This window comes from Paracoccidioides lutzii, assembly GCF_000150705.2.
Source record: "Paracoccidioides lutzii Pb01 unplaced genomic scaffold supercont2.48, whole genome shotgun sequence".
NCBI lineage: Eukaryota > Fungi > Ascomycota > Eurotiomycetes > Onygenales > Ajellomycetaceae > Paracoccidioides > Paracoccidioides lutzii.
Genome location: NW_015440994.1, coordinates 92,081 through 111,002, shown reverse-complemented (window position 1 = coordinate 111,002; position 18,922 = coordinate 92,081). Strand labels below are relative to the sequence as shown.

The window sequence follows — 18,922 nt, the reverse complement described above, 5'->3', positions numbered from 1 at the left end:
AATATAATTAGATTATAAAATCACTGTTTAAACTTACTAAGAAAATTAATCTTTTGAATAAAATAAAATCTATTAAAATATTTTTAATTAAATAAAAAAAATTTTATTTGAAGCCTCAATGTTTTATCATTATAATTTAAATTATAAAACTCATATAAAGATTAGTACTTTAAATAATGCTATACTTGATATTTTATCTCAATTATATAAAAATAAATAGTGATATTCTATTGTATTTTACTTTACTTCTATAAGTAATATAGAGAGAAACTATAAAATTTATAACAAAAAAATATCAACAATTGTAAAAGTATTATTAAAATAATTTACTGAATTAAAAGAACTTCAGAGAGAAAAAAAGTTTAAAATTTTAACAGATTATTGAGTATTGAAGTATTATATAATTATTAAAAGTTTTAATATATAATAAATATATTAAGTTAAGTTTTTTTTATAGTTTTACTTTTTAATTTAGTATTAATCTGAGTATTAAAATATATTAATAGATATTTTAAGTAGATTAGAGATTTAAAAAGAAAATAAAAGCTTTTAAATATAACTATTTCTTAAGTCAGAAAAATTAAACTCATAAATCATCAAGAAATTCATTAAAATCAAAACTGTATATATAAATATATAAATTTTTGATAAAGTTAAAATAAAAAATAGAAAATTAAAATTACTGAGATCATGATATAAAAAAATACAATAAAATGAATAGCTTAAAAAGCTAATAGAAGAATTTTTATATTTTAAAAACAATTGATGATATCAATTGAGAAAATTTCTACTCTTTAAATATATATTATAATAAATATTAATGAGTAATTATCAATAATATATTTTAAAAAAAGAAACCTATACTCATTAGTAAAGATAAGATACTACTAAAATGACTGAATTAAAAATATCAATCAATATATAAATAATTATCTGATGTACTAATGAATAAAGATCTTCTATGATAAGATTTCATAGCTGCTGAAGCTGTTATCAATTTCTAGCAGAGTCTAACAGCATATATTAATAATTTTATAAATGATTTCATGATAAAAAAACTATAATATTATACTAATAATTGTCTGTAAACTAAGAAAAAAACTCATATTTATTTCTATCACAAGAATGATTAATAATTAAAAACTAATAAGACTATTACTAAAGTGCTATTATAAATACTATAAAGTATTAAACTTAATTATATTAGATTGAGAACTGTAATTTATCTTAAACTTCTGAAATAAGTTTATCAAATTGTTATAGCGTAGTTGCTTATATATGAATTAAGATTGATCTACTTTACTACGCTCTAAAGATTAATTTAATTCAATTCTTAATTATATTATATATTTAGCTACTTATTTATTTCATATTTTAATCCTTAGTTTAGTATTCTCATAGCAGTTGTCTAAATAGATAGATGAATTGAAGCTGTTCTCTTGTTATCATTTAGACTCTAATTAAGCTATGATATAAATGATTAAAAGTTAAATTGAAACTTTTATTTAACTCATCAAATACAAATAGATAATTAAACTAAAATTTTTAATTAATATCTAGTAATTAAACTCTATCTATATATGAACTAATATTAAAATAATTTGAAATAAGTAATTATTAATGATAAATTTATAATAGAAACTCTGATAAATAAATTAATTGAAATAACACTCTTTCTAACAGCTAGTAAATATAAACTTCAAATGATCTTTAATTAAAAGTTACTATAAGAGATATTATTTAAAGAGAATAATTTTAAATAAAAAAATATCTATCAATATATTATTTAAATAATAAAAATTTAAAAATTAATAACTAATAATATAAAAAAAATATAAAAGATTATAAAACTATAAATTAATAAATATTATTATAAGTCGAACTTTGAGATAGAAAATAAAATCTTTCTATTATTCAGAAACTACAAATTTAATATCTTAGCAGAAAGCTTATAAAGCAAAATAAAATAATTTTTAGGATTATTGAGAAGATTAACAATAACTATAAATTAAATCTATCAAATAGTATAAAAATTTACTTAATATTCTTATCTGATAAGCTATAAAAAGCTATAAATAACTATCTATTAAAATAAGTAAATAAAATATTGAAACTAATTAAAGTATAAATTAAAATAAATAAAAAATTAAGAATATTTTAATAGATTATATCTTGTATGAGAAGCTTTAATACTGAATAAAATAACTAAAAATTGATAATAATTTAATATGATATTTATCATAAAATTTAAAAAAAAGTATTATATTTAATTTAAAAATTTTATTCAATAAATTTAATAAAAATAAAATATTTAAAATAATTAAATTAATAATTAAAAATTTAAAATAAGAACAACTATTTAATAGATAAAATAAATGATAATTTATTGATATAAAAATATATCTGAACTTTAAAATATTGAATAATATAATAGTATAAAATAAACTCTGTTTAGATTACTCAATCATATAAAATCACTAAGTTGAAAAATATAATTCTAACTATCTAGTAATAGTATAGCAATTATCTTACAATTATCTTATAAACAAATTGTAAAGGGTTAAGCTCTAAAAACTAGAGACTAGTCCTCTTATATAACAAGGATGAATTGCTTGAGAAAGGGAAGAAAAGAATGAGATGAGAACTCAAGCTTAAGCAAGCTCACATAGCATGATCATGTGCGCATGTGCAAATGTGTTGGGCGTGTGTTGCCCGGGCGGCCGCCCCGCCGCACGTGATATAGCGTATATTAGATAGCTAGCTAGGCCTCCCAATATGAGAGATTAAACCATCCCACAGGTTATGGCCCGGATAGCAGTTTTTTAAGCAAAAGAAGACGTTTTAATTAGAATACGCTGCAACCAACGCGATATTGGATGAGTTCGACTAGATTTCCTTTAAAAAAAAAACGCTCTTTTTACACTAAAAATCAGAAGATCCCAAGGGGATACTCTCTGTTGTGAGAAAGCGATCGCGTCCGCGAAGGAATCAAAACAAAACATCATTTTTCTCTTTTTCCTGATTTTCTTTCTTTTCTTAAATTTTTGATCTGAGGATACCCAAGTCTTGTGTCTAGATGAGTAGATTACCCCCTACTCCTCAATCAGAACGAAAGAGATCTCTACATTCCCATTCAAAGGCCCAAGAGACATTCCCTACACTCTACGAAGAAGGTGTAGTGGATACGGTGCCCACCTCAGGAGACGAAGGAGAAACCAAATACGCATTAGTGAAAGAAGCAATGGAAGAAGCCATCTCAACCTGTGATACAGGGAAAGGGCCCGTACGCGACGAATCAGAGGATGACGGGACCCCTAGCCCAAATCCTGGCCCTATCCCAATCCCTACCCCCAATGCCAACGGCATGATCACGATGACCACGGCCGATCTTCTCACGTTTTGTCAACAGATGATGACCGCGCGGGAGAACGCCCGTATGAGTGATACTACCCCTGCGTATACCCTAAAACAGGAGATACGTGAATATCATAAGGAGGTGCAAGCTTCGATGGATACGAAGACCGTGACGACGTTCGATGGAACCAACTACCAAGCATGGAGGATTGGCATCCTGGCGGACGCGGAGGTTATTGGCGCCACTGATATCCTTATGAAAAACCAACATGAACCACCTGAAGAATACGGCACCAACCAGTTGGATAAAGAGCGTTGGACAGTATGTACAAAGGCCTTATACCATTGAATGTTGCAGTCCCTACTGGGACCTGTACATACAATGATTGGAGTATTAGAACCGGATAACGCGGCTGCCCTATGGCAGAAGATCAGCCAGGAATACGCTGTCTCATTGGCAGAGGAACATATGAATGTCATGAAGGAGCTCTCAAACCTTGCTGTCAAGGATAACGACTATCTTGCCTATCAAAGGAGATTTCACTACCTGGTTGCACGGCATAAGGAGTTAGCCACACAAGATGACGATTTTTATCACAATCTTTTCCTTATTGGCCTACGTGATCATCAGAAGGCGTTTGTAAAGACCCGTCTTGATGACTTCTACGCAACTGGCCAAGATCCAATTGTGAACATGGATATTGACAATTTGATGAAGCAGTTAACCAATTGTACAAGCAAGACAAAAGAGTCTGATCATCCGAAGACCTCTAAAGCAAACGCTGCCACCATGAATGGCGATAACAAGCAGTCCAATATGTCGACTACTGCCTCGAAATGCGATGTTTGTGACCGTGTAGGACATACAAATAAGACCTGCTGGCGCCAGCACCCGGAGTTAGCGACTGATCGATGGAGGGAAGCGAATAAGGATAAGATCGTCAAGAATACTGATGAGAATAGTGGCGGACAGAAACCGAAGAATAATAAGGGGAAAGGTAGATATAAGGATGACAAAAACAACAAGAAGACGCCAGATCTCCTTGCCTCTCAACCTAGTGCCAACGCCGCGATCGCACTATCCGTGTCGTCCGAGATATCATCCAAACCATGGTATTTGGATACCTGCGCCAGCTTCAATATGAGCGGCGAGAAGCATTCGATGATACATATGGTGTCTTTTGAAGGTAATCTCAAAGTTAATATGGCCGACGGAGGACAGGGACAGGTTAAGGAAGTTGGGGATATCCTCCTAGAATCGGATGGGGGGGATATCATGGTAAGAGACGTCCATTGGATCCCAAATCTAACTGTCAACCTGTTGTCGTTCACGAAGCTAGAAGACCAGGGTTTCTGATTTGAATTATCCCCATCTACCCCGTCTTATTTCATTATTCGAGTGCCAAACGGTGTCATATTTACCGTGATCCGAACGCCCCAAAGCTCCATATACAAGATCGTCGAACGAGAATCAGAAGTTGACATCCACCATGCGTCCAAAGCGGTCAACTTCGCCGCCCAATCCTACGTATATGGAGACGCGATGGTGACGGTCAATGAATCTGGCGATAAACTGAATATGATATTGAAAACCCTCGCGGAATGGCATGTTGACCTGGGTCATATTCATGTTGGGGCGATAATCACTTTGGCAAAGTATCCACTATCAGGCGTATGAATCAAAGGCCCCAAATCAGGACTATTCTGCGACGCCTGCGTCAAAGCCGGAATGACACAAAAATACTCGCAGACCCCAATGCCACGGGCGCTATGAGTGATGGAACGCGTGCATATCGATATCGCAGGCGGAGGCAAGACGCTCGATGAGATGAACAATCACCCCATTGAATCCCGCCAGGGGATGAAATATTACATGCTAATCACCAATGATGCCACCCGTTATAGGTGGATCTACTTTTTGCATGCGAAGGACCAAGCTGTCGATTTTTACGGCCACTGGGTCCAATTCATGAAAAACCTCGGTTTCACCCCGCCTGCGTACATGAGAACAGATATTGACGGCGTATTCCGTTCCAATAAGATGTCTACAATTATGACCAGTCAGGGGACGATTTGGGAGCCTACGACCCCCCATTCCCCCCACCAAGACGGCGTATCGGAGCGCGGCATTCGTACGATCATGGCGCGTGCCAGGGCAGTCCTTATAGGAAAGGATATCCCTAAGAAGTTCTGGGCGGATATTTTGGAAATGGTAGTGTTGATCACAAACAACACGCCTACTTCCACTGTCTTGTATAATTTGAAATTTTGGCCTATGGATACTACAGATGAATTGCAGCTTGTACACTGTCCTCATATGATCCTGTTCTCTGCACTCCTAAACATCCCACCAGAGGTTTTGCACTTCCGCGAGCTCGGATCGGACGTTTATGCTCACCTCCACGGATCGCAAAAACCCGCGGATAAGCTGTCTGCCAGGGCAGAATCATATAAGCTTATTGGTTTTCGCGGTAAATTGATTTTTCATTTGTGGAATCCTGTGACGGACAAGCTCCTGATCACCAGCAATGTGATTTTCCCCTCAAAAGAGCGTACGAATGAAACAAACATTGAAGGACTAGCGTCCAATCCTACGACCTACTTGGTTGAGGATGGCGAAGTTCCTGAAATCGAAGATGCTGAATGGATAAGACCTGCGAAATTGTTCACTACGTACGTCCCTTCTCCTATCACAGGTTCATTGCCAAAGACGTACAAGGATGCCGTGAATTGACCAGGTGTAGGAGAATATTGGAAGAAATCAATGCAACATGAGATTGCAGATCTCAAACAATGGAAAACCTGGACCCTAATCCCAAGATCAGACATCCCCGCAGACAAACCAGTGGCACCAGGCCGTTGGATCTTCATCAAAAAAGATCGCCCGAACGACCCCAACGCTGATCCGGACGGGATATTACGAAAATCTCACTGAGTAGCATGCAGTAATTGGTTGAAAAAGGGATCTCACAAAGAGACATACACCCCCATGGTTAATGACACTACGAATCGTATGATGTTCGCAATCTCAGTGAAAAAAGGATGGACACTACGTCAAGTTGATATTGTGATGGTGTATCTTCATGGCCGACTGGGATGAACAATCTATATGAGACAGCCCACCGGATTTGAAGCAGGAGCTCCACAGACATTGGTTTGTGCTGTGGAAGAATCTCTATATGGATTGAATCCGGCAGCGAAGATTTGGTACGATTACTTGACGGCATTGTTGCGTGAGAACAGATTTGCCCCGTCCCCCTACGACCCCGCCCTATGGCGGCATATGACCCGTAGGCACCTCTATATGACGATCTACGTTGACAATCTTCACATAATGGCGGAAGAGCCTGCGGATGCTGATTGGTTAGTAGAAACATTAGTGAGCAAGTTAGAGATCAAAGATCTCAAAGAGCCGTCGAAATATTTGGGTATGGAGGTTGAACATCGCCAGGATGGCGGAATCAAATTGACGCTGAAACAGTATATCAATTGTTTAGTGCAAGATTTCCACCTGGAGGACGCTGTCACCATTCATACACCAATGGAAGAAGGACTTTGAATTGACAACTCCCCTGTCTCTGAAAAAGAAGCTGGTTTTACAAAACAGCATTATCAACATGGCGTTGGCTGCTTACAATATCTCACAGTCAAATTATGTCCAGATATCACCCGTGCGGCATCTCTCCTAGCGCAGAAAAATGCCATTCCCACCCCCAAGGCGTGGAAAGCTCTACTCCACGTCGTACGCTATTTGAAAGGAACGAGTGATCTAGGCATCTCATACGAGGGGCCCGACGATCGTGAGTGCGTTCAATTCCCAAATGCTACATTTACACCCATTGGATATACAGATTCCGATTGGGCAGGACCCCTGAATGGCAATTGGAAATCTACATCAGGTTTCATCTTCTTGCTAGCAGGTGCCCCAATTTCATGGCGATCTTCTAAGCAACCTTGCGTATCTTTGAGCTCTAACAAAGCTGAATACGTAGTGCTTAGTGAAGCTGTACGCGAGGCTATGTGGATTCACAATATGATGTTGGATATGGGATTTATTACAAAGGACCCCCTGCAGATTAGGGCGGATAATAAGGGTTTGATCAATCTCACCACCGTGGCAGCGATTACCGCGCGCAGCAAGCATATCCACACTAGATTCCACTATTCCCGTACGCAATTGAATGAGGGGGTGATTTCAATTGACCACGTTCCTACGGAGGATATGGCGGCAGACGGGCTTACAAAACCCCTAGGCACAGTGGCATTTAAACATTTTATCAGTTTGCTAGGTCTTTCACAAGGAAAATAGTTCATTCTAGCAAAATCTTGTATGTAGCGTGTTTCGGTTGACATCTAGGATAGGATAGCTAGATTTGAATACGCGGAGGACATAATATCCCGCACGTTTGGTGCGTGGGGGGGTGTTGGGCGTGTGTTGCCCGGGCGGCCGCCCCGCCGCACGTGATATAGCGTATATTAGATAGCTAGCTAGGCCTCCCAATATGAGAGATTCAACCATCCCACAAAATGATGACTAGGCTGAGTCAGCCAGTCAGAGCAAATCTAGAGGTTCAATTCTTTATAATACCTCTCTTCTCCCTCTTTGTTGCAGGCCTTTATGACTATTTAAAGCTCTCTTTATATCTAATTTTGCCTACTGAGAGGCCTCTCAAGCATTCAAGGCCTTCACTTCTTGTAGGAGACTCACATCATTTCATATAGGCTCAGCTCAATCTACTCATTTAACAAGATATTGTTTTTTTCTTCAGTAAATTCATTCATTCTAAATTTCCTCAATCTCAAACTCAGGTCCTTCTGAAGTCTCTATAGCAGGTGGCTGTCAGTCAGTTTATCTCTGACTAGGCAGGAGATCTGTCATCACAGTATGTAGAAGCTTTACATTAAAGATATTGTGAATGTCAGATGAGATATTCAGTCAGTAAGCATGAAATTCTATCTTTTCTAGCACAGTATATTGATTGTATTTCATGTTCAGCTTCTTGCACAGATGATTAGTTTTTATATTCTCTAAGCTCAATCAGATCTTATCTTCAGATTGAAAGCTTGAAGCTGAGTCTTTTCATCTATTCATATATTTCTCTTGAGATTGCTGAGCATCTGTCATTTTTACTTGAGCTCACTTCAACACTTCACAGACCTTCCTCATATAATCATCTGCAAACTCAATAGAATTACATGACATTTCAACATGGGGTGCATCAGCTATATCAGTGGAGAAGATATGAAAAAGATGTGTTAAAAAAAATGAGCTCACACTCATTGAGGCAGCATCTCTATTATTGATGATCAGCTCTGCTAGAGAGAGTCATTCACACCAGTCATCCTGTTGAAAGCTAATGTACTTGTGTAGGTAGATTTTCAGAATCTGATTCATTCACTCTGTAGCTTCATCAGTCTCTGAGTGATAGACTGTGAAGAGTCATCTCTTAATGTCTAATTTCTCACACATCTGAGTTCAAAACATGCTTGTGAAAGCTGACCCTTGATCTAACACTACTGCCTTAGAGATGTTATGTTGAGAGATGATGTTGTGAAGAAACACTCTAGTCACTGTCTTCATATCAGTTTTCTTAACTGCTTTTAATATAATTTCTTTGGTCAGTCTATTTATTATAATCATGATGTTCATGTATTCTTTAGAGCTTGATAAGTCCACAATAAAGTCCATGGAAAGCTCCTGTCACATGCATTCAGAAATGAGAAGAGGCTTAAGCAGTCTCTGACATTAATCTCTCCATGCAGTGTTTGATCTGCAAAGATGATAGTTCCTGATCATTCTTCTCACATCAGTGGCATAGCCTGACCAGTAGAACTCACATCTTAGAACTCCTGTCATTTACTCTCACCTAGGATGACTGGTAAGAGGTGAGTCATGAGCCTTATGCATTAACCTGGTTTAAAGAGGTTTGAAGTCTGATACTCACTTACAATCTTGAAAGAGAAGCTCTCTGTTCTCATTTAAAGAGCACTTAGAGACAGAGATCTTAATGTCAAGTTCAGAAGAAAATCTGAATCTTCTCTCATGAAGAGTTTGCTTTAGACACTGCAGAATCTTGTTATTTTTGTGAGTCTCATTTCACTGAGCTTGAAGAGACATCTCAGGTTTCACACTGACAGTAATCACTATTGATTTCATTTCAGATGTCAGTACATTAAACTTAAGTAGTTGAACTTGCCTCTGCTTGATTCTCTCATTATCAGCACTTTGTGACATGTTCTGCTCTCTTCATGATAGGATGTCTGGTTCAGCATTCAACTTCTCTAACTGGTAATCAATTCTGAAGTTGAATCAATAGAGAATATCTATTCAACATAGCTGTCTTTTATTTAGTCTGTGTATAGTCATGAAGTATTCTAGATTCTTATGATCTGTGAGAATCTTGAATTCCTTTACACTTCATAGCTCAGTGTCTCATTTCTTTAAACACTCAATTATCACTAATAACTCCTTATCATGAATTTTATAGTTGCATTCCGCAGGTGAATGCTTGCAAAAAAAGAAGACATATGAGTGTAGAATGCTCTGCTCATCATATTGTAGCAGTACTTCTCCTGAGACATAATCTGAGAAGTCTGTTTCCAATATAGTCTCACAGTCAGAGTCAAATTGAAGCAGAATTGAAGCAGAGATAAACATTGATTTTAGATGCTTAAAAGCTTCCTCAGCCTTGCTTATCTACAAAAAAGGAACATTCTTATGTGTAAGAATTGTCAGTGAGATTGCAATCTTTGAGAAATCTCTGATAAATTGTCTATAGAAATTGACAAAGCTTAAAAATCCTCATACATCTTTAAGAGTAGTAGATGTCACTCATTTCAAAACAGCTTTAATCTTCTCTGAATTCATTTGTATACTCTTGCTCACTTCAATGATGAATTCAAGATATTTTGTGCTGTTCACCTCAAACTCACTCTTTCTGATGTCTGCCTGCAAGCCTGCTTTTCATAGATATATAAGCATCTTTTATACATACTCACAATGCTCCTGTAAGCTTTTTGAGGAAAATATCAAGATGTCATCTAAATAGACTGAGCAGAAGTTGTCCAGATATTTATATAATGCTCAGTTGATATATTTTTGAAATGTGCTCAGAGCATTGGCCAAATCAAAGAGTGTAACTAGCCACTCAAATAGTCTGTATCTGATTCTAAAGACTGTCATTCACTTATCATCTTCTGTGATTCAAATCTTGTGAAAAGCTACAATAATGTCCAGCTTAGTGAATCATTTAGCCTGTCTAATTCACTGTAGAGTCTCACTGATTAATGATAGAGAATATCAATCTTTTCAGGTGATTTTGTTAAGAGCTTGATAGTTCACACAGAATCTTAGCTCACTCTCAGACTTCTTCATGAATAGTATAAGAGCAGCTGCAGAGGAGTTGCTCATTCTAATAAAACTTTTATTCAGATAATCTGTAAGAGTCTTTTGCAAAGCCAGAAGTTCCTCTCAAGACATATTATATAATGAGCTTCAAGGGGGTTGTTCTGTACTACCATCAGTCTTTTTAATCAGTTCAATCTCATGATCTCTACCTGGGTCATGAAGTGGGGGTAGAGTGTCAGTGACTTCCTTATCAAATACATTCAAAAACTCATGATAATGTTCAGACAGCTTTTCTCTAGAGTCAATCTTTGATTTCACTTCTAGAGTCTTTTGAATGTTGGTCAAACTGATAGTGAAGATCTTAATGTTTCACTTCTCTCAAGTGCTCACAAGCCTAGAGAAGCTTATAGCAGAGATGGAAATTACATCAGCTTTTGCATTTGAACTAGACTCTATCTCTATGCCACTCTCTTCAAATCTCACAATTCTTTGATGAGGGATCACAGTCATCTTTTGCTGGGCCAGCCAGGGGTCACCTAGATACATATCATGATCATATAACTTATTTACTATGTAGAGAAAGGTCTATTCAGTTACATGATCACCTATATCAATTTGAATGCCAGTCACTATGCTTGTAGAGAGTCTCATGAAGTCTTCAAAGCCAGTCATTTTAACAGGAGGAATTTCAATGCACAGGAGCTTATGCTTGTTAACATAGAATTGAGAAATAAGATCATAGACATTACATCCACTGTCTATCATTGCTCTAGTTAAAAAGGCATTATCTACTAAAGCATTGACAGTGAAGGGTTTGAATATTATCTTAGATTTAAATCTTCTTCATTGCTTTCTCATAAGCTTCTTATTTTGCTTCTTTCAGTGTCTTTTGATTGGAGCTACTCTTTTCCCAAATTCTCACTCATATTCACATCATCATTGTCCAGTACCAGCTCAAGGATCACCTTAGCTATCATGAGAGTGGCAGAGTATCTAGGAGGTTTGAACAGACAGCTCTTAATCATATGACCTTCAGCTTCACATCTCAGGCACAGGCCTTGCTCTTTTCATTGATTAACCTCTGTCTGATTTATCAATTTGATGTGGTGAATGCTTGAGGTCACAGCACCAGGAGAGAGATCCATCAGATTATCAGTGAAAGCTTGAGACTGATTTCATTAGTCAAGGACAACATGACAAAATAGAGAGTGTGAATTAGATGTTGTATGATCTGAAGAAGATCTGCTCTCACAATGTTTAGATCACTGTCTTAAAGTCTTAAGCTCAGAGAGTTGATGATCAACTAATCTAAGCTCCCTGCAATAATTCTCATAGAGAGATAATTCTCTTACATTCACTATGCCTTCTCTCAGCTCTATGCTTAGAGCAGATTTCAAATACTTCTTTTCAATGTGATCATCTCATCTGTGATCATCAGCTTCCAGCAGTAGCTGATTAAATTTAGGCAGAAAGTCAAAGAGAGCTCTTCTACTCTGTCATAGATTGTTGAGCTTTTGTATAGCCTTTTCCTGTCATACAGAATCACTAAAGAGTATGTGTGTCTGCTTCAGTAAGCTCTCTACTGTGAAGTTAATCTTGTTCTTATTATTCTCAACTCAGAGATAAACTCAAGCTGCTGTCATTTCTTTCAGTCTTGAGTATACATACCAAGCACATTCCTCATTATTATCTAAAGCTTTCCCATTGATCTTAAGTTTTGATTGAAGCTTTAGCTTTTACTGAGGGTAGTGCTTCAGATTAAAATCATCATACTTCTTGCAGTCTGATAGCTTGGTCTTTGATCTTCTGACTGCAATGAGTGATTGTAGATTCAATTGAGAAAGAGTTGATGTTGAGATGTTCAAAGCTTGTTGTAGATTAGCTATTTCAGCTTGCTGAGCTGCTATTAAATCTCTGTTCTCACACTGGACCTGTTCCTGCTGTTGAAGAAAGGTCATTTATTGTTGTTCAAAGCTGCTGAGGGTGTCCCTGCTCATTGCTTTGTGTTGATTCATTTGTTGTACAAGTCTGCCACTTTATCTCATTCAGCTAGATGTTTTCAATGTTGCTTGTTCATTTATTAGCATGATTGCTAACTCAGTCTATTCATATATTAGTGCTATCACTGAACTTCATGATGCAGAATTTAAGGCTTTCAATAGTCTATCATATGTCAGTACATTTGCTGAGCTTTGTGATACAGAATTAAAGCTCTCAGTGACCTATCAATGAAAGAAGTGAAGTAATTTATAATGTAAAAGGTTAAGCTCTAAGAACTAAAGACTAGTCCTCCTATATAACAAGGACAAATTGCTTGAGAAAGAGAAGAAAAAAATAAGATGAGAACTCAAGCTTAAGCAAGCTCACATAGCATGATCACATGTACATGTGTGAACAATGACTAGGCTGAGTCAGCCAGCCAGAGCAAATCTAGAGGTTCAACCTCTTATATAAATACTCTATAAATATAAAAACTATTTAATAACTATATTAAAAAAAAAAAGTCAACTTCATTAAATATATATATATATATATATATAAATAAAGTTTTTCTTAAATTTATTTTTTAGAAATTATTTTAATATAATATATTAAAATTACTTATTTAATTAGCAATTAAACATCTATTTTATTTATATTTAGATTGAAGTTATAATAACTACTGTACTATGATAATATATAATTATTAATTATAAATAATAATATTAACTAAAAAAAATAATAATAATAGTTTAATAATTATTTTAAAAAAGTTATTGAATAACTATTTTATAAATAAATATTTTATAAAAACTATCTAGTAATAATATAATAATTATTAATAAAAAATAGTAAAAAAAAGATATATAAACAAAAATATTCTCAAATTATTATTTTATTAAAATAACTTATATAATTAATAATTAAATACTTATTTATCTATATTTAAATTTTATAATAAGAAATTTTATATTTAAAATAAATAAATAAAGTTATAAATATACTATATTTATTAATAAAAATTTTTATAATATATTAAAATTAAAAATTTAACTATATTAATTTATATAATAGTAGATATAATTTTTTATATTTTTTAAATAATTAATTTAAAAATTAATTTTTTCTATAATTTAAATAATATTTAATATTATAATAATAAATTTTAAAATATAATTTTTTTAATCTTTTTTATATATAATTATATCATATTTTTAATAAAATAAAATAAAAATATAAATTTTTAAATTTTTAAATAAAAATATCTTCAATATTTTTAATTCAATTAAAGTTATATAAAATTTATTAAAGAAAAAAAGTATATTATATATTTTTTATTTATAAAAATATTAAAAATTAAATATAATTATTTATAAAATTGAGTTTTTAATATTGAGTATTTTATTTTAATTATATATTATAAAATATAAATAATATAAATTTTATTATATTTTAAAAAATAAACTTTAAATAATAACTTTAAAATATTAAATATAAAAATATAAATTTATTATTTTCTAATTTTTTAAAAAAAAACTTATTTTAAAATCTTAAAAAAATTATATATTTACTTTTTTCAATTATAATTCAATATTAAATATTTATTAATTTTCATTTTACTAAATATTATAAAATTATATATTTAAAAATATTAGTTAAAATATTTAACTTATTAATATTCTTATTATATTTATTAAATTAATTAATTATTTTATTGTTATAACTATTAGTTATAAAGATTATTTTAAAATATATTATTATATTTTAAAAATTTAAATTATATTATAAATTATAGAAGAATTAATAATAATAATATTTTAATATAATTATTAATAATTAAATTATTTAAAGTACTTTTAACTAAAGCTTTAGTTTTATATTATAACTTAATTAGAGTCAAAATGATAATAAAATAATAACTTTAATTTATTTATCTAATTAAACATCTATGATGAGAATATTAAATTGAGAATTAAAATATAAAATAAACAAATAGTTCAATATATAAAGATGATTGAAAATTAAAGTGAATCAATTTTTAAATTATAGATAATTAAAAATTAAAATAAATTAATATGAGCAATTAAATATGATTGAGATTAGAATAAATCAATCTTTAAAATGTAGTAAAATAAATTAATTTTAATTCATATATAAGCAGGTATATTATAATATTATTTTTTGATTTAAAAAAGTACTTGCTTTCAAATAACTGTGTTAGAAGCAAAAAAAAAGCAAAATGAAAATTTACTAAGCTTTTTAGTAGACTAATTGCTTTGATTATCATTTATTAGATTCTTATAGATTTATTTTCATATCTCAGTAATATCAAATTTGTCACAGATTTTTACCTAGAGGCTGGGATTTATTTGACAGTTTTGACAGCAGTGATGAGACTTAAAGAAATATAGACAGAAGTGACAGTCTTCAATTCAATAATCATTAGATTTGCAATGTACGCAACAGTCTTCTTTATAGGGCGTGTGGTGGAGAACCATCATGTAAAAAGTCAAAGGCATTAAGCTGAATCTGATAGGATTATGACGAGCAGGGTGATCAGAGTGAGGCAGGGCTATTGGAGCGAGCTGAGCTATTGAGCGATTAGAGCGGACCAGGCTATTGAATGAGCTGAGCTATTGAGGTGAGCTGGGCTATCAAGCGAGCAAGGCTATCAAATGAGCTATGCTATTGAAGCAAGCTGAGCTTTTGAACGGCCGGCGAACAGCTGAGAAGTGTGTGGCAAAAATGAATAGAAAGAACTAGAAGCTAATTGCCGGACAACATGCAAAAATTCCTTTTCGATTCAAAGAAGATTTAACTGCTAAGCTAGATGATTGCAGATTAACATGATGAGAATATATGTATTTAAACTTAGCAATATAGATTGTCAGGAATTTGTTTGAGATCTAACAGTAAGAGCATTAGATAGAATTGAAATCAACATTGAAAGTCATTCAGAGTTGTTGATTTTGATGATAAAGCTTCTAAATAGTACTTTTAAATTTTTGATAAAGAGCAGCAAGAGAAGCTTTCATAATGAAGATAAAAAAAGAACTAAAAATTAATAAAAATTTTGAGTACTCAGTATGATCATAATGACTAAAAAGCTCATATAGATATAAATATAAACTCAGATATAAATATAGATTTGATCATTTAACATAGTCACAATTATTGAAAAGCTTATATGAATATAAATATATAAAGATTTTCTATTTAATTTTCAGAGCTTTTTAAAAAAAAGAAGCTTAGTATTATATTATAACTTAATTAAAGTTAGAATAATAATAAGATAACAGCTTTAATTCATCTATTTAACTAGACACTTACAATAAAAATACTAAACTGAAAATTAAAATATAAAATAAATAACTAGCTAAATATATAGAGATAATTAAAAATTAAAATAAATTAATTTTTAAAGTAGAAATAACTAAAAATTATAATAAACTATTATAAACAATCAAATATGATTGAAATCAAAATAGATCAATTTTTAAAATATAGTAAAATAAATTAATTTTAATTTATATATAAGTAACTATACTGTAATACTTTATAACTTTATATTTTTCTTTATTATTTTTTAATTTTAATTATTTTTTACTAAGATAATATTAATTAGAATTATTACTATTGAAATTTTATTCAATCAAAGTATTAATAAGCAAATTAAAAAAATATAATAACTGTAAAAATTAAAAAAAATTTAAAATTAAAATCTTAAAAATTTTATAAATAGTTAAATTTTTAAAAATTTTAGTAAAAAACTTTTAAAAAATAAAAAATTGATTTAAAATAATTAATCTATTTAAATTTATTTATATATAAGTTTATAAATATATAATAAAAAATTATCTTATAAAATTAATTATTTTTATTATTATTTTAATTAATTAAAAAAATAAAAATTGATATTAAAATGCTTTTAAAAAAATATTTTATTTTAAAATTTTTTTTTTTAGAGAAATATTTTATAAAATTTTATTTTCTTTATATGTTGTTATAATATAGCTACTTATATATAAATTATGATTAATTTACTTTAATTTTTAATAATTTTTTTATATTTAAATACTCATTCATTTCTTATTTTAATTCTCAGTTTAGTGTTCTCATCATAGTTGTCTAATTAGATAAATAAATTGCAGTTTTTTATATTAACTTTAGATTAAATAATAATATATATCATTAAAAAATTCAATAATATATCAAAAAAATTATTATATAAAAGGTGTAAATCTTTTAATATATGAAAATTAAATAAGATGATAAAAAGATCAAATTAAGAAAGTAGTCTGCTGATTTCAACAAGATAATTTCTGAATTGACTGTATTTAAATGCAAAACAGACCTTAATAATTTGACAGAATGACAAACTTGATTGATTGCAGAGTTTGCACACTACAAGAATGACTAGTTATGGTGGAAAATACATCACGTGATTTTTATGTCTGACATTTATTATGTGTGTACATCCCTGCAAATGTGGAGGAGTTTTTAGAATGAATTCTGAGGTTTTATATTTTCTTTCAGGCAATTAGAGTGATTCTAGGTTAAAACATTTTTAGCTTCTTTGCATATCTATCACTTTTTATTTCACATACACAATGACAAAATTCATACCTTTATGATCAAAACGTGTTATGTCATATGTTCTTGAGCATTTTTTGATAGGTGCAAGGAAAGGGGATCATGTTTGAGGGGTAATCTTACATGCAACATGCAACTGCACGAATATATACAAATCAATACCAATGTAGTTAACCACATTCCATGATTCAAACTTGGCATCACATGGTGCTAAATAAAATCATTCTTAGGCAATTCCTTGGGGGCCTTTATCAACCCCCGTGAAGCCAGAAGACGAGCTTGTATTAGCCTGAGGAAACGATAAATGTTGTCTAGTATTGGAGTTGGAACCCCTCTAACTCTCGCGACCCGTAAAGCATTACCCAGTATTGCTTCCGCCTCGACCGGATTTCCCTTATCCACATCAACCAACATGCTGGGCCGGAACGAAAGTTCAATCGGAGCTGTCTCAATCATGTCATCAATAACGCCTTTACCAAGATCATAACCATCAGCCTTTGCAATGGCTACGACTTCTGCCATAGCAGGCCGAATTAAGCTGTAGTCACCGCCAAATTGCCTAATTGCTGCGCTGTCTAGCTGCGTAATGGCACACATGGGATTGAACGTGGCATTCCACAATAACTTCCGCCATCGGTAAAACACAATGTCATCTACTTTTCTGACTTCGACGACATTGCTAGTGGTGTATGCCGTGGCGAATTCGTCGAGTTTTGCTTTCTCGAGTGAGGCATCCAGAGATGGATTGCGAAAGGCTCCCAGGTCCATACAGTCGTGGTCGTTGTGGCTTACATGTCCATCTCGCTGGTGAGCACCGATGTAACTAGCACCAGAGAGCAGGACGCAGGTTGGGAATGCTTTGATAAAGTCTTCCTCAATGTATATTCCGTTTTGGATCAGGACGATACTGGTATGTCCTGGCGTTACAGCTGGCTGGATAATTTCTGGAATGCTGCATAGTTCTGGGATAGTTTTCATTGTAACAATGACATAGTCGAATGGCTGAGACGGTTCAGCTTTGGGGACCGAATTTACAACTGTTGGTTCTGTCAGTCTTGAGATTCTTTCTTTCAGCAAGGAATCATTGAGATGAACTCGTACTTTCACTGGGTCGCCATGATGTCAAATTTCCATGATCAACCGAATCAATCGTGAAGCCATGCTCCTTGACACGGTTATAGTTTGACCGGAGTACTGCAGTAACTCTCGCTCGCCCAGACCTTTCAAGGGCAACACATGCCATTGTTCCGACCCCGCCAGCTCCGACTACGAGAACGCGAAGGATGGAACCGCCAAAAGATGCCATGATTAGCGTTTGGTTTCCTCAGCCTTGCTTCTCGCCGGTTGGATAGGTAAACAGGTGATTTGTATGGCTACTGTTGGGCTGCGTTAACAGATGGTAAGGAGGAAACGGTATGCAAAGCCGAGACACATGTTGAATCAGATATCTAGTTAGGTTGTGCGGAAATGTGGTGGATCGCCCAGCCATACGATAAGGTTGGCAATCCAAATATGTGGATAAAAAGTTCCGGCCATCCCGTTCCTGCGCTAGTTCAGCTTGGCGGTATGGGAGTGCAGACGGGCAGAGTGTAGAATCTCATTGGCTTAGTAACGTGACTGGTCACTCATCGCTTCAAGTCACTCAAC

General features: G+C 32.9%; 2 protein-coding genes across 2 annotated transcripts; one reads left to right on the top strand and one right to left on the bottom strand.

The window, feature by feature from the left end:
* Positions 1–3,076: 3,076 nt before the first annotated feature.
* Positions 3,077–3,703, top strand: PAAG_12648 (hypothetical protein; the record flags this gene model as incomplete). The annotated part of the gene is made up of 1 exon (XM_015848114.1): positions 3,077–3,703. The coding sequence occupies one exon, from the start codon at positions 3,077–3,079 to the stop codon at positions 3,701–3,703; it is 627 nt and encodes a 208-aa protein (XP_015702276.1).
* A 13,782-nt stretch (positions 3,704–17,485) lies between these two features.
* On the bottom strand, positions 17,486–18,581 carry PAAG_08831 (2-dehydropantoate 2-reductase; the record flags this gene model as incomplete). Its single annotated transcript, XM_002789234.1, has 2 exons — positions 17,486–18,312; positions 18,377–18,581. 2 exons carry the CDS (start codon positions 18,579–18,581, stop codon positions 17,486–17,488), a joined length of 1,032 nt encoding a protein of 343 aa, XP_002789280.1.
* Between the last annotated feature and the right edge of the window lie 341 nt (positions 18,582–18,922).